The following is a 12,478-nucleotide window of genomic DNA, read 5'->3' as shown; positions in this document are numbered from 1 at the left end:
ATGACACTGTTGATTCTTCCTGTACAAAAAAATCATTACACTTTAACTAAATATTTTTAAAATCAAAATATAAACTCCCTCAGGCTTATATTTTTTAAAGCATTGTTTGACTGATTATCGCATCTTAATGTTAACTTGATATAAATAATTTAATTTGATGGAAAAAACATTACATTATATGAATACTTAAATGTTGTGATCAACTATCTACAAAATAATACGTAATATTTTTAGTAAAATACGATAACATTTGAGACGTCCTAGTTAAAAGAAATAAAAAGTCTAATATAACTTCGAACATATTATACACTATACTCATATTGATTGCAGACAAAATTAGGCTTTGTATGGAACAATAGTGACAGAAAGAGTAGCTACTACAAAGATATCATCAATCGTTCTGGTAGAGATGTGGAGAGAATAAATATTTATTAATTCTTAATCATATGTCTTAAATTTGAGCTTCAGGAATGGAGTCACCTTTGGTGGCACAAATCATGAGTTTCCGAGTGACAAAGCATGAAGGGGCAAATGCAGCACAAAATACTAGATTCATACGAACCTACTAATTTTGGCACGGAGTTTGTGTAAAAAGATCACTAAAATCACAATAAATAATAGGCCAGAATCCATACTTCTGTTAGGGCCAAACCCCCTTCGGCTGAAAATATTACTATTTATACATGGTTAAAATTATTTTTTATGTATATATAGTAGATATTGAATCCCCTTCGATTAGTCCGTGTGTTTAGTTCTTTTGATTTTGAACCCCCTTATTAAAAATCCTAGCTTCGCTACTGGGAGGAACCTCAGTCTTTGGCACGGCTGGAATTTCTGACTTTTTCAAGGGAGGAAACTCTAGTTTTGGCATTGCAGGAATCTCGGGCTTTGGCATAATTGGGATCTTAGGCTTTGACAAAGTTGGTAACTCAGGTTTCGGGAAAGTTGGTAGCTCGGGTTTTGGAACAGCGGGGATCTCAGGCTTTGGTATGGTTGGAAGCTCAGGCTTCGGCACAGTTGGGATTTCAAACTTTGGCAAGGCTGGAACTTTTGGGAGTTCTGGTTTAGGTATCTCAGGAACGGGCGTCTCTAGGAGGTGGCGTGCAGTCGCGCTACTTATGTTGCCATGAATGAAGAATATATTGAGAAATGCAAGTAGTAAAAGAGAGGATATGTGGTAATGCTGAGCCATTTTTCTGCAAATCTTAGAATGTGTATAGACTCAAATGTAGCATTGGCTTTAAGCCTGTTGCTATATATAGGTTATAAAATGGACATCTGGATTTTGTTTGTTAAGTAAGGATTGTGTAGTTGAACTTCTCATCCACTTAGCTTCTAGTTGGTACCTCAAAAGTCAATCTAGATGACCTAATTACAAAATAGTGTAAACTTTTCACAAACACATAGGTTATGCTAGCAACCTGATAGAAATCCTTTCTTTATTACTCCCTCCTGTCCAAAAATAAATGAATTTTTTGGGGGTGTTACACCACTAAAATTAGCTAATGACATTAATTAAATGGTACTTTGTCAATATTTAAATGGTAAAATTAGCTAACGACATTATTTTGGACCAGATAGAGTAGCTTATTTCATTTTCTTGAAAAGAGAAAAGTCCTGGATTCACATTATACCACAAATGTCAATACAATTCTCCAAGAAATGAAAAAAAAAAAAAAGAGTTATTAATACTGAAAAAATAGTATATCAGATTCATATAAAAAAAAGTTAATACTGAAAGAATAGCATACATGGGCGGATTTAGGTAGGATGAAGGGCTTCCGACATCTTCATCAGGAATTTTACTAAAGACATATATGCAAAATAAAGTATCATTATAAATAAAAATAAATGAAACCACTTCCCGTAGCCTGTTGGTTCACTGGCAAAGCACCTAACTTTGCCAGCAAACTTCACACGGTTCTGCAATCTTTCACTTTAAAATTTTAGAGTTTTACTGCTTGATAAAAAAAGTGATGCCTGGTTGAATGGGTATGACTTTCTACCTTTAGTAAGGAAAAATTAAACTAAATCATCAATTTTTGCGGTACGAAAGGGACTATAAACCCTATTCGGATTCAATTATTTGATCACCACATGTAAAACCTGAATTCTGGAAACTATTGGCTACAATTACTTGGACTTCCGTATTGCTTTCTCAGGGATGATGTTGATTAAGATCATTTCTGAAATCGAACAAATGATGAGTTTTTGAATGGTTGTTTGATGTTTTTACCTTGAAAAACAATAATACTATTATGAATACATCTTTAAAAAAAAACGAAAACTTGTTGAAGAGAATTATAGTAATAAACTAATATCTTTTAATATGATGTCTCTACAATATTTGTTCTTCGTTTACTCCTTTAAATATAGACACCGCTTAAAAATAAATTGAGCATAGTATAAGGTTGGAGGTGCAGGCTTCAACAAGGCCGAAATATTTGAGGATTCGGTCTAGTTTAGGAATCTCAGGGAATGGCCTCTCTAGATAGAAGTAGTAGTTGCACCAGCTAACAGGCCAAGCATAAGTTGCTTTCATCTTTCTTTTAGAGCAGACGAAATAGAGGTAACATAGTCCATTTAATATGCATTAGGATAAACGAAACAAAAGGCAAAAATAGCTAAATCATCAATTTAGTACTATACTTAAATATACTAATTCATCCTTAATCCATACTCTTGAAATGTAATGGAAGAAATTGGTTAGGAAAGAAAAAAACTAGAGGGAAAGAGTGTACAGATAAGGAATGAGCAAAAACAGAGCTTACCAATGATACAAACTAAATCAAAATATCATAGATCATAACTTATTTATAACAAGTACATAAAACACTCATATAGTATAATGACAGTCAAACATGGTACATCCAATTCAAGCACTACTATAGAAGAATTACTATTTCTACTCCAAGCAGAAAGTGTCCATTACTATCTCTATGTCATGGTTCAGGTCACAAGCTTCATAGACTGAGATAGAAATCGCAAAACATCAGTTGGGTACTTTTTAATAGAGTGAAAGTAGCACATAATTACTCATGGAGTAGCAGGTTTGTACGGTGGAGAAAGTGAAGGAAGAGTTGGTTTAGGTAGTTCTGGGATTTCAGGCTTTGGCATAGTTGGGACTTTTAGCTTTGGAAGCTCGGGAACTTTTGGCTTTGGTAGTTCTGGAATTTCAGGCTTTGGCATAGTTGGTACTTCTAGCTTTGGAAGTTCAGGGACTTTTGGCTTTGGTAGTTCTGGAATTTCAGGTTTTGGCATAGTTGGGACTTTTAGGTTTGGAAGCTCGGGGACTTTTGGCTTTGGTAGTTCTGGGATTTCAGGCTTTGGCATAGCTGGAGGAAGCTCAGTCTTTGGCGCTGCTGGGATTTCTGGCTTTTTCAAGGGAGGAAACTCGGGTTTTGGTATTGTTGGAATCTCAGGCTTCGGCACAGTAGGAATCTCGGGTTTTGGTATAGCTGGGATCTCAGGCTTTGGCAAAGTTGGTAATTCAGGCTTTTGTATAGTTGGAATCTCTGCTTTTTTCATAGTTGGATGCTCAGTCTTTGGCATTGCTGGAACTTCTGGCTTTTTCAAGGAAGGAAACTCGAGTTTTGGCATTGTTGGAATCTCAGGCTTTGGCATAGAAGGAAGCTCGGGTTTCGGCACAACTGGAATCTCAGGCTTCTGCAAAGTCGGTAATTCAGGCTTTGGCATAGCTGGCATCTTAGGCTTTGGCAAAGTTGGTAACTCAGGCTTCGGGACAGTTGGTAGCTCGGGCTTTGGAACAGCGGGGATCTCAGGCTTTGGTATGGTTGGAAGCTCAGGCTTCGGCAGAGTTGGGATTTCAAGCTTTGGTAAGGCTGGAACTTTCGGTAGTTCTGGTTTAGTTATCTCAGGGACGGGTGTCTCTAAGAGGTGGCGTGCAGCCGCACCAGTTATGTTGCCATGAATGAAGAATAAATTAAGAAATGCAAGTAGTAAGAGGGAGGATACGTGGTAATGCTGACCCATTTTTACGCAGATTGTAGAAGCGAAAAGAAGAATAATGTGTACGACTCAATGTGATTGGGATGTGACATTGCTTTAAGTCTGTTGCTTTATATTGTTTTCAAGAATGCAATTACAAGGACTTTCAGGATTCTGTTTGTTAGCCACGGACCTGAGTAGTTGAATTTCTCATCAAACTAATTAGCTTCCAGCCTGGTACTTCAAAAGTCAATTTAGATGACCTAAATTACTTAAAATAGTCTAAACCTGTCACTTGCATATAGGTTATGCTGATAACCTGATAAAAATTCTTAGCTTAGCTGATTTCATTTCTTTGAAAAGTGAAGAAGTATTCACTTTTTACCGCAAATCTTCATTCTGGTGTGGTGTGTACATAATAACTCAACGATATCGACAAAAACTACAAAATAGAAAGGTTATTACTTTAGAGTTTCTTTTGAGCTTTAGGATTAATAAAAACAAATGACACCACTTCCCAAAGATTGCCTGTAATTGGTTCGCTGGCAAAAGCACCTAACTTCGCCAATAAACTTCGACAGTTACTCAGTACTGCAATCTTTCATTTTAAATTTTTGGGTTTTACTGCTTGAACACATCAACTTTTGTGTATGAAAGGGACAATAAATAACTATAAACGCTACTTGGATTCAATTATTTCACCACTTGTAAAATCCTAATTTTGAAAACTACCCGGTCCAATTACTTGAGACTTGGCGTATTGCTTTCTCGGTGATGAAGTTGATTAAGATTGACTTGTAAAATCAGATGAATAATGATCTTTTAAGTGGTTGATGGGGTTTTCACCGTAAGACACTATTTTTAATGCTGTCATGATTACATTTTAAAAATGAAAACTCGTTAAAGCAAATTATAGTAATAAACTAATATTTTTAATATGATGTCGCTACAATATTTATTCTTTGTTTTCTCCTTTAAATATGTACGCTGCCTACAAAAAATGTTGCTTACGCCACGGATTCATATAGCTTTGGAACGTTGGAAATAGATAATACTTCAGGTATTGGTATAATATAGGATTTCAGGCTTTGGTAAGGCTGGAATATTTGGGGATTCTGGTGTAGGGATCTCAGGGAATGGCGTCTCCAGAAGGTGGCTCGTGTAGTTGCACCAGCTAACTGATCATACATGAAGCATAAATTGTTTTTATCATTCTTTTGGAGAAGGTGAAACAGAGGTAATTGAATCCATTTAATGTGCATTAATTAGGATGAATGAAACAAAAAGCAAATTAGTTTAATCACCAGTTTGGTTCTACACTAATAATGTGAGTCCACTCCATTTTGTGGCACTTAAATATACTAATTCATCCTTTATTCCATAATCTTGAAATGTAATGGAGAAATTGGTTACTATAAATTAGGAAGGAAAAATAGTGAGGGAAAGAATGGACAAACAACGATCGAGCAAAAGCAGAGATGGCAAATGATAGGAAATAAACCAAAGTAACATATATCAAAGTTTTATTACACTGTATATATAGAAAAAATACATAAAACATTCATATAGTATAATAACACGACAAACTCAGTACATCCAATTCAAATACTTCTATAAAAGAATTACAATTTCAACTCGTAGCAGAAAGTATCCAATACTATCTCCATGTCACAGCTCAGGTGGCAAACTTCATAGACTGAGATGGAAATCGTAAAATATCAGCTGGGTACTTTCTAATTGAGTGAAAGTAGCATATAATTTACTCAAGGAGTAGCGGGTTTGTATGGTGGAGAAAGTGAAGGAAGAGTTGGTTTAGGTAGTTCTGGAATTTCAGGCTTTGGTAGTTCTGGGATTTCAGGCTTTGGCATCTTTGGTACTTCTGGCTTTGGAAGTTCTGGTAGTTTTGGCTTTGGTAGTTCTGGGATTTCTGGCTTTGGCATTGTTGGGACTTTTAGCTTTGGAAGCTCTGGGACTTTCGGCTTTGGTAGTTCTGGGATTTCAGTCTTGGGCATAGCTGGTGCTTCAGGCTTTGGCATTGTTGGGACTTTTAGCTTTGGAAGCTCTGGGGCTTTTGGCTTTGGTAATTCTGGGATTTCAGGCTTTGGCATAGTTGGTACTTTTGGCTTTGGAAGTTCTGGGATTTCTGGCTTTGGCATAGTTGGTACTTCAGGCTTTGGAATTGTTGGGACTTTTATCTTTGGAAGCTCTGGGGCTTTTGGCTTTGGTAATTCTGGGATTTCAGGCTTTGGCATAGTTGGTACTTTTGGCTTTGGAAGTTCTGGGATTTCTGGCTTTGGCATAGTTGGTACTTCAGGCTTTGGAATTGTTGGGACTTTTATCTTTGGAAGCTCTGGGGCTTTTGGCTTTGGTAATTCTGGGATTTCAGGCTTTGGCATAGTTGGTACTTCTGGCTTTGGAAGTTCTGGGACCTTTGGCTTTGGTAGTTCTGGGATTTCTGGCTTTGGCACATTCGGTAGCTCGGGCTTTGGTAAAGTTGGAACTTCAGGCTTTTTCATAGTGGGAGGAACCTCAGTCTTTGGCACTGCTGGAATTTCTGACTTTTTCAAGGGAGGAAACTCTAGTTTTGGCATTGCTGGAATCTCAGGCATCTTTGGCTTTGGCAAAGTTGGTAACTGGGGCTTCGGGAAAGTTGGTAGCTCAGGCTTTGGAACATTAGGGATCTCAGGTTTTGGAAGCTCAGGCTTCGGCACAGTTGGGATTTCAGGCTTTGGCAAGGCTGGGACTTTGGGGAGTTCTGGTTTAGGAATCTCAGGGAAGGGCGTCTCTAGAAGGTGGCGTGCAGTCGCTTCAGTTATGTTGCCATAAATGAAGAATAAATTGAGAAATGCAAGTAGTAAAAGAGAGGATAAGTGGTAATGCTGAGCCATTTTTCTGCAAATCTTAGAAGATTAAAGAATATGTGGGTGTGCAAGAGTTTCGGATGTGGCATTGGCTTCAAGTCTGTTGCTTTATATAGGTTTTTAATAATGCATGCAATATGGACTTTTTGGATTTTGTTTGTTAGACAGGGACCTTAGTAGTTGAATTTCTCATCAAACTAAATTACAGCTGCTACTTAAAAGTCAATGTAGATGACCTAAATTACATAATAGTCTGAACCTGTCACAAGCATATAGGTTATGCTGGCAATTGATTTATTTATTTGAAAAGTATTTATTTTTTACCACAAATCTTCATTTCGGTGTGTACGTAATAACTCGATGACACCAACAAAAACTAGCAAATGTCAAAACAGAGGGTGAGAGCTTCAGAATTAATGACTAGAGGATACAAAATGGGTGACAACACCACTTGTTACGCTAATCTCTTCCTTGTAACAGATAGCCCTCACAAGGGCATACTGCTGCATCCTCTACATTTTCCTGGAACACCCATGACATCTCTTACTAATTATTATGCACATATTTTATTATTGATGTAATTATAATTAAAAATCCTACATAATCAAAATTTATAGTTACTTTTTATTTCTTAATTTCTCTAATTCACTTCAATTTAAATTCAATCAACCATGTTTTAATATTGACTTTGTAAGATTGTCTTCAATTTCTTTTGAGATGTTTTATTAAACATTTCAAGCTCAAACTAATTAGATTAACAAATAATTAAATTTTAAAAAATATTGTAACTTTGAATGTCTTCTAAAGATAACAATCACTATAATATTGATTTTTTGTATTTTAATGTATTATGAAATATTATATAAGTAAAAAATGATAATCTAATTGATATATTCAATAAAGTGAAGTCTTAATTTTATTTTTAAATACGTTTAGAATAATCTTGATAGTTTATATAATAATTGATTCTAATGAAAAAGTTTTCAAAACTATAATCAATAAAAGAGATTTAAACATTTGTATTGTTATGTAACGTACTATAATTTATATATGCTTATTATTTTCCTACAAAATATTACAAGAAAGGTAATGCTGTCAATTGAAAAAGGAAAATCAATTATTAAATTATAATTGATTATAATATTTTTATAGAATTTATGAGAATAAAATGTATAAAAAATATCAATTAAATGTATATCTCTTTTTCTAAATTTTGGCTTTAGCCCATCCATTCTATTGAGTCGCCCCCTATTTTATTTTGGATTAATTATAGGATAAATCACCTATATACACACTTTTATTTTTTATATTTTTCATTATTCCCTACTATTTTAAAAAAATTCTAAAATCCCTTATTTTTTCCAAAATCTCAAGTGAGCAAGATACATAGGTATCCCAATCTTAACCCACGATTTCCCTTCCCTTTTTCACTCCTTTAATCTCTCCCTAATTTCACTCCACAATCTTATCAGTTACAATTTGCATGTCAATTTGATTTTCAAAAGGATTCTCTCTCCGGTCAATCAAATTCAAACAACTCAATAGTTACAGGCGTCTCCTCCATGGTCGTCTTCTTCAATTTATTTATTTTCTTCTTTATTTTCTGATACATATGGATCTGGATCGTTCTTTTAGTATTAGTATCACTCAACTAAACTTTTCTAATATTAGACAAATATATGATTATGATGATGATAAATGGGGTAAAAACAAAATTATGTATAATTCACAGCCGAATATAGATTATAGTCGTCTTCTATTGAAAAGTTGCTCCTGCAATTTCCAGATCTTCATTACCCAGGTATGTCTTTTATTATCTAGTTCTTTTTTTTTATTTCATGTCATCCTTGATGAGTTGTATTAAAAAAATTGGATACGTTGACAACAATGATACATTATCATATTGTTTTGTATCTTGCTTTAAATCTTACGAAATTATACATAAAATCCTAATTTTGATTTTTTTTTTGTTTTTCGATATATTGTCATTAATGTATCAAATTGTATAGTAGAAATTATTTTGATGGAATGTAATTTGTAGAATAGTGTATCATATTATAAAATAGTTTAACCATGATACTTAAATAACATATAATGAATATATGATGTTTCATTTAGTATCAGATACAAATATCATCAAGTGGTATTGAGTATCAGTTACTATCATTATGTATCAACTAAACAGTAAGATTTTTTATAGTTACTATAATGTACATGTAATTAACTTTTTTGTTCAAATTTAATTCATTTTTATAATGTACCTGCAGAAGGTTTATAGTGACTGCGGAATGTTTGTAGTTGTCTTTGGTGAATTCTAGCGATGAAGTCAACATCCATCTAATGGTTTTCGAGCTGACTTTCTTCGCACAAGATATGCAACACTATTATGGAAGTACGGTCTCGACAAGGTCAAGGTAGGATATGTTAGCGATAACGATGATCCACCAAAACTGAAGAGCTATTTCACTCCACAACAACGAGATGACTTGGTTCATATAGATTAGTGATTATGTACCAATTTACAGACATATTTTGATGTTTATTATTTTTAAGATACATTAACTAATATTTTGGAGGGTTTATTATTTTTCAAGATACATTTTCTCAAGTTTTACAGTTTTTTTTAACAAAATTGTTTATTTTGAATATAATTTTTTACATTGTTAGTACCTTGTTACATTGTGTCTATTATAAGTATTTTATACATCATAACACTGGATACTATATCATTATCTGATACAAAAATATTTAAAAAAAATAAGTACCTAATTCATATATGATAACAAAAATATCAACAAAATAAGTATTTGATTCAGAATATTTAACAAATAAATGCGCAATTATATTGTTTTATGTAGTTCTAAGCAGCTACAAATACATTTAATATTTAACCACTGCATGTATATTTTAAACATGTATCAACTTAATTCCTTTTGTTTGTGATACATTAATATTCACACTTCATTATACGTTACACACAACATTTCTCAATCACTTTTGTATCAAACACAAAACCATACATAATATAAATAGTATATCTTAACATAATTTCTTGTACCAGATTCACTTTATTATATCAGAAATTATCAATCAAAATTATAGCTAGAGTTAAAAACTGTTTGATATAAATCAATTTATTGTATTAGAAATTAATAATTTAAAAGTACTTTATAATGTATATATCTATAGCAGTGAAAAGAAATGTTACAAATTGAAAATTATTAATTTGATACATCACAGTACTCTAAAAAAAGTATTCATTAAGTATCTTTCAGAAAGAAAGTACAAGTTCTTTAATTGTGACCTTCTTGTCCAGAACGTCCACAACAGTTCATGTTTGTGGTTAGTTTTTCATCTGGATTTTTATTCCTTCCTTTCCTTGGTCGTCCTGACATTCTTTTGTACATTTAGATGCGTTTATAATCAAAATCTCTTCAAATATCCTCCCAAATGTATCCTTTGTATAAGATGTTATTTCCCGATTTTTGCACTTTCAAGAACTAAATAGACTTCTAGCTTCTTCCAAAAAGCATAATATAGGTAGTTGTCTTGCCTCAACAAGACAACCATTGATTCATTTTGCGATGTTAGAAGTCATCATTCTCTGCTTGTTCACTGTTGCAATTGTACAAGATACATTAAAATTTTGTTATTGTTTAATGTATCGTTCCAAAAAAAAAATGCTAGATACATTATTATAACTAATCACAACAGACCATATTGTCCTCAACATTTTACATGTTTCAGATAAAGAACAACTACATGATACATTTCATACCTATGTACCATAATTACACTCGCATCGTCAATGATACATTAAAACAACGAAGAAGAATTTTACATGTCTTTGATACTTTAGAATTACCAAACAATGATACACAAATCTAATAATCTAACACATCTGATGCAACTGTTTAATTTATAAAGTAGTAACTAACAATGTATCATGAACAATATCACGACTTATGTATCGAAAAATCAAAAATATTAATTCACAGTATAAAACAATTAATCTCATACCTTTTTTTATCAGATCTTTGTTTCTTGAAATTGATTCACTTACTTCTCCGTACTATTCTCCTTGACAACTATCCTATCATTATGGTATCATTCATTTCTATGCTTTAGAAAGTTTCTTTGACAAAACAATGAGAACGAGGAACAACGAGAAAGACGAAACATGGAGAATTTTAAAAACAACTAATCACATGCCTTTTTTATCAAATCTTTGTATCTTGAAATTGATTCACTTACTCCTCCGTACTATTCTCCCCGACCACTATCATATCATTCCGGTATCATTCATATCTAAGCTTTAGAAAGTTTCTTCGACGAAACAGGGAGAACGATGAACAGGGAGAACGACGAAACAGGGAGAACGACAAAACATGCAGAACGACGAAACATGGAGAACGACGAAACAGGAAGAACGATGATGTATATGGAATTTTGATTTTTGAATTGATTTGTTATGTTAGGATCTAGGTTTCAGTGATTGACAGTAAGAAGGGAACTGAATAGCATAAATTATGGGATTGTACTTAGATTTTTTCTGTTATTTTCCTTTTTAAGAGCAATAGCCGCAAAATAATGTATCATAATTAATGTATCCGGATGACTCCTTTTTTAAGGGATTTTTGTAAAATAGAAATGAGAAGGGATATGATGTAATTTAGGTTTTACACTATGGGATTAATGTAAGTTATACTTAATTATATCATTATCTTTCATTTTAAATGATGATACATAATGAAACTTATCAAATTTAGTATCTATTTAATGTGAATAATACATTCTTAATGAATAAGTCAGAATATATACTCTATTAAAAAATACTTTATTTTCATTGCTAAAATATATAAATACATCAACAACGGCCCAACATTTTTTATTAGATTGATGTTTAGAGAATATATTCTCTAATCATAATTTATTTCAGCTCCCTATTACATAGAAACCAATACATGAAAGACGTCATGTCATTCTTTGTTTGTTTGATCTTGTGAAACTCTTCTGTATATATATTTTTTCAATTGCTCTTGTTCCTTTCTGAAATATGCAATTTGCTCTTGCATAATATTTTCATACATCACTTTAACCGATTTGCTTGATTGTTCAATTGTATCTGTATTCAAAAATAAATATTTAGAAGAGCAATTTAATATAGTCATGAATATTATCATTAATATTTTACCTTGACAATTCTCTGAACTAATTATTTGGGGGCCATCCTTATATTTTTTTATCCATTGTAGTACTTCTGTATAAGTATTTGTCAAAGTCAAACTAAAGATAGAGTATTGCAATAAATGGTAAGTTCCATATAATAATATTGGATATTGAAAAACTAACCTCAATTAACCACTATGAGCCGATGGTGACTATGAAGATAAATGGTGTGTGGATCTTTATTATTTTGTTTGTGGTATTTATACCACTTTTTTGATTTATTGGTTGTGCTACAATTTAATTGTATGAATTAATTATTTGGATTTGTTAAATGTTTGTGTAAAGGTAAGTGTGAAAATTTTGTAAATAATTGAAGGAAAGTTGGGGATTCGTATTGTTTTTATTTATTTATTATGAAAGATGTGGTATGAATTTATTATGGAGATTCTATTCTATTCTACTATATTATAAAAGAGAGTTTAGGGCCAACTATAATATAT

The 12,478-nt window shown here is 32.7% G+C and overlaps 2 protein-coding genes across 2 annotated transcripts in view; one reads left to right on the top strand and one right to left on the bottom strand.

Moving 5' to 3' along the window:
• Window positions 1-239: 239 nt before the first annotated feature.
• Window positions 240-1,222, bottom strand: LOC102593586 (fibronectin-binding protein A-like). Its single transcript, XM_015310635.1, has one exon. The coding sequence runs from the start codon at window positions 1,190-1,192 to the stop codon at window positions 749-751; it is 444 nt and encodes a 147-aa protein (XP_015166121.1). The 5' UTR covers window positions 1,193-1,222; the 3' UTR covers window positions 240-748.
• A 1,626-nt stretch (window positions 1,223-2,848) lies between these two features.
• LOC107061407 (ATP-dependent RNA helicase glh-2-like) overlaps window positions 2,849-12,478 on the top strand; it is a 23,451-nt gene continuing 13,821 nt past the window's right edge. Inside the window, exons 1-3 of the mRNA XM_015310599.1 lie at window positions 2,849-2,953; window positions 3,026-3,323; window positions 5,975-6,118. Of these exons, the coding sequence (XP_015166085.1) occupies window positions 2,849-2,953; window positions 3,026-3,323; window positions 5,975-6,118 (547 nt within the window). The remainder of the gene's footprint in view (window positions 2,954-3,025; window positions 3,324-5,974; window positions 6,119-12,478) is intronic.

Source organism: Solanum tuberosum, unplaced genomic scaffold (assembly GCF_000226075.1).
Source record: "Solanum tuberosum cultivar DM 1-3 516 R44 unplaced genomic scaffold, SolTub_3.0 scf00136, whole genome shotgun sequence".
NCBI classification, from domain to species: domain Eukaryota; kingdom Viridiplantae; phylum Streptophyta; class Magnoliopsida; order Solanales; family Solanaceae; genus Solanum; species Solanum tuberosum.
Note: the sequence above shows the minus strand (reverse complement) of the source record. Positions and strands in the feature narration are given on the sequence as shown.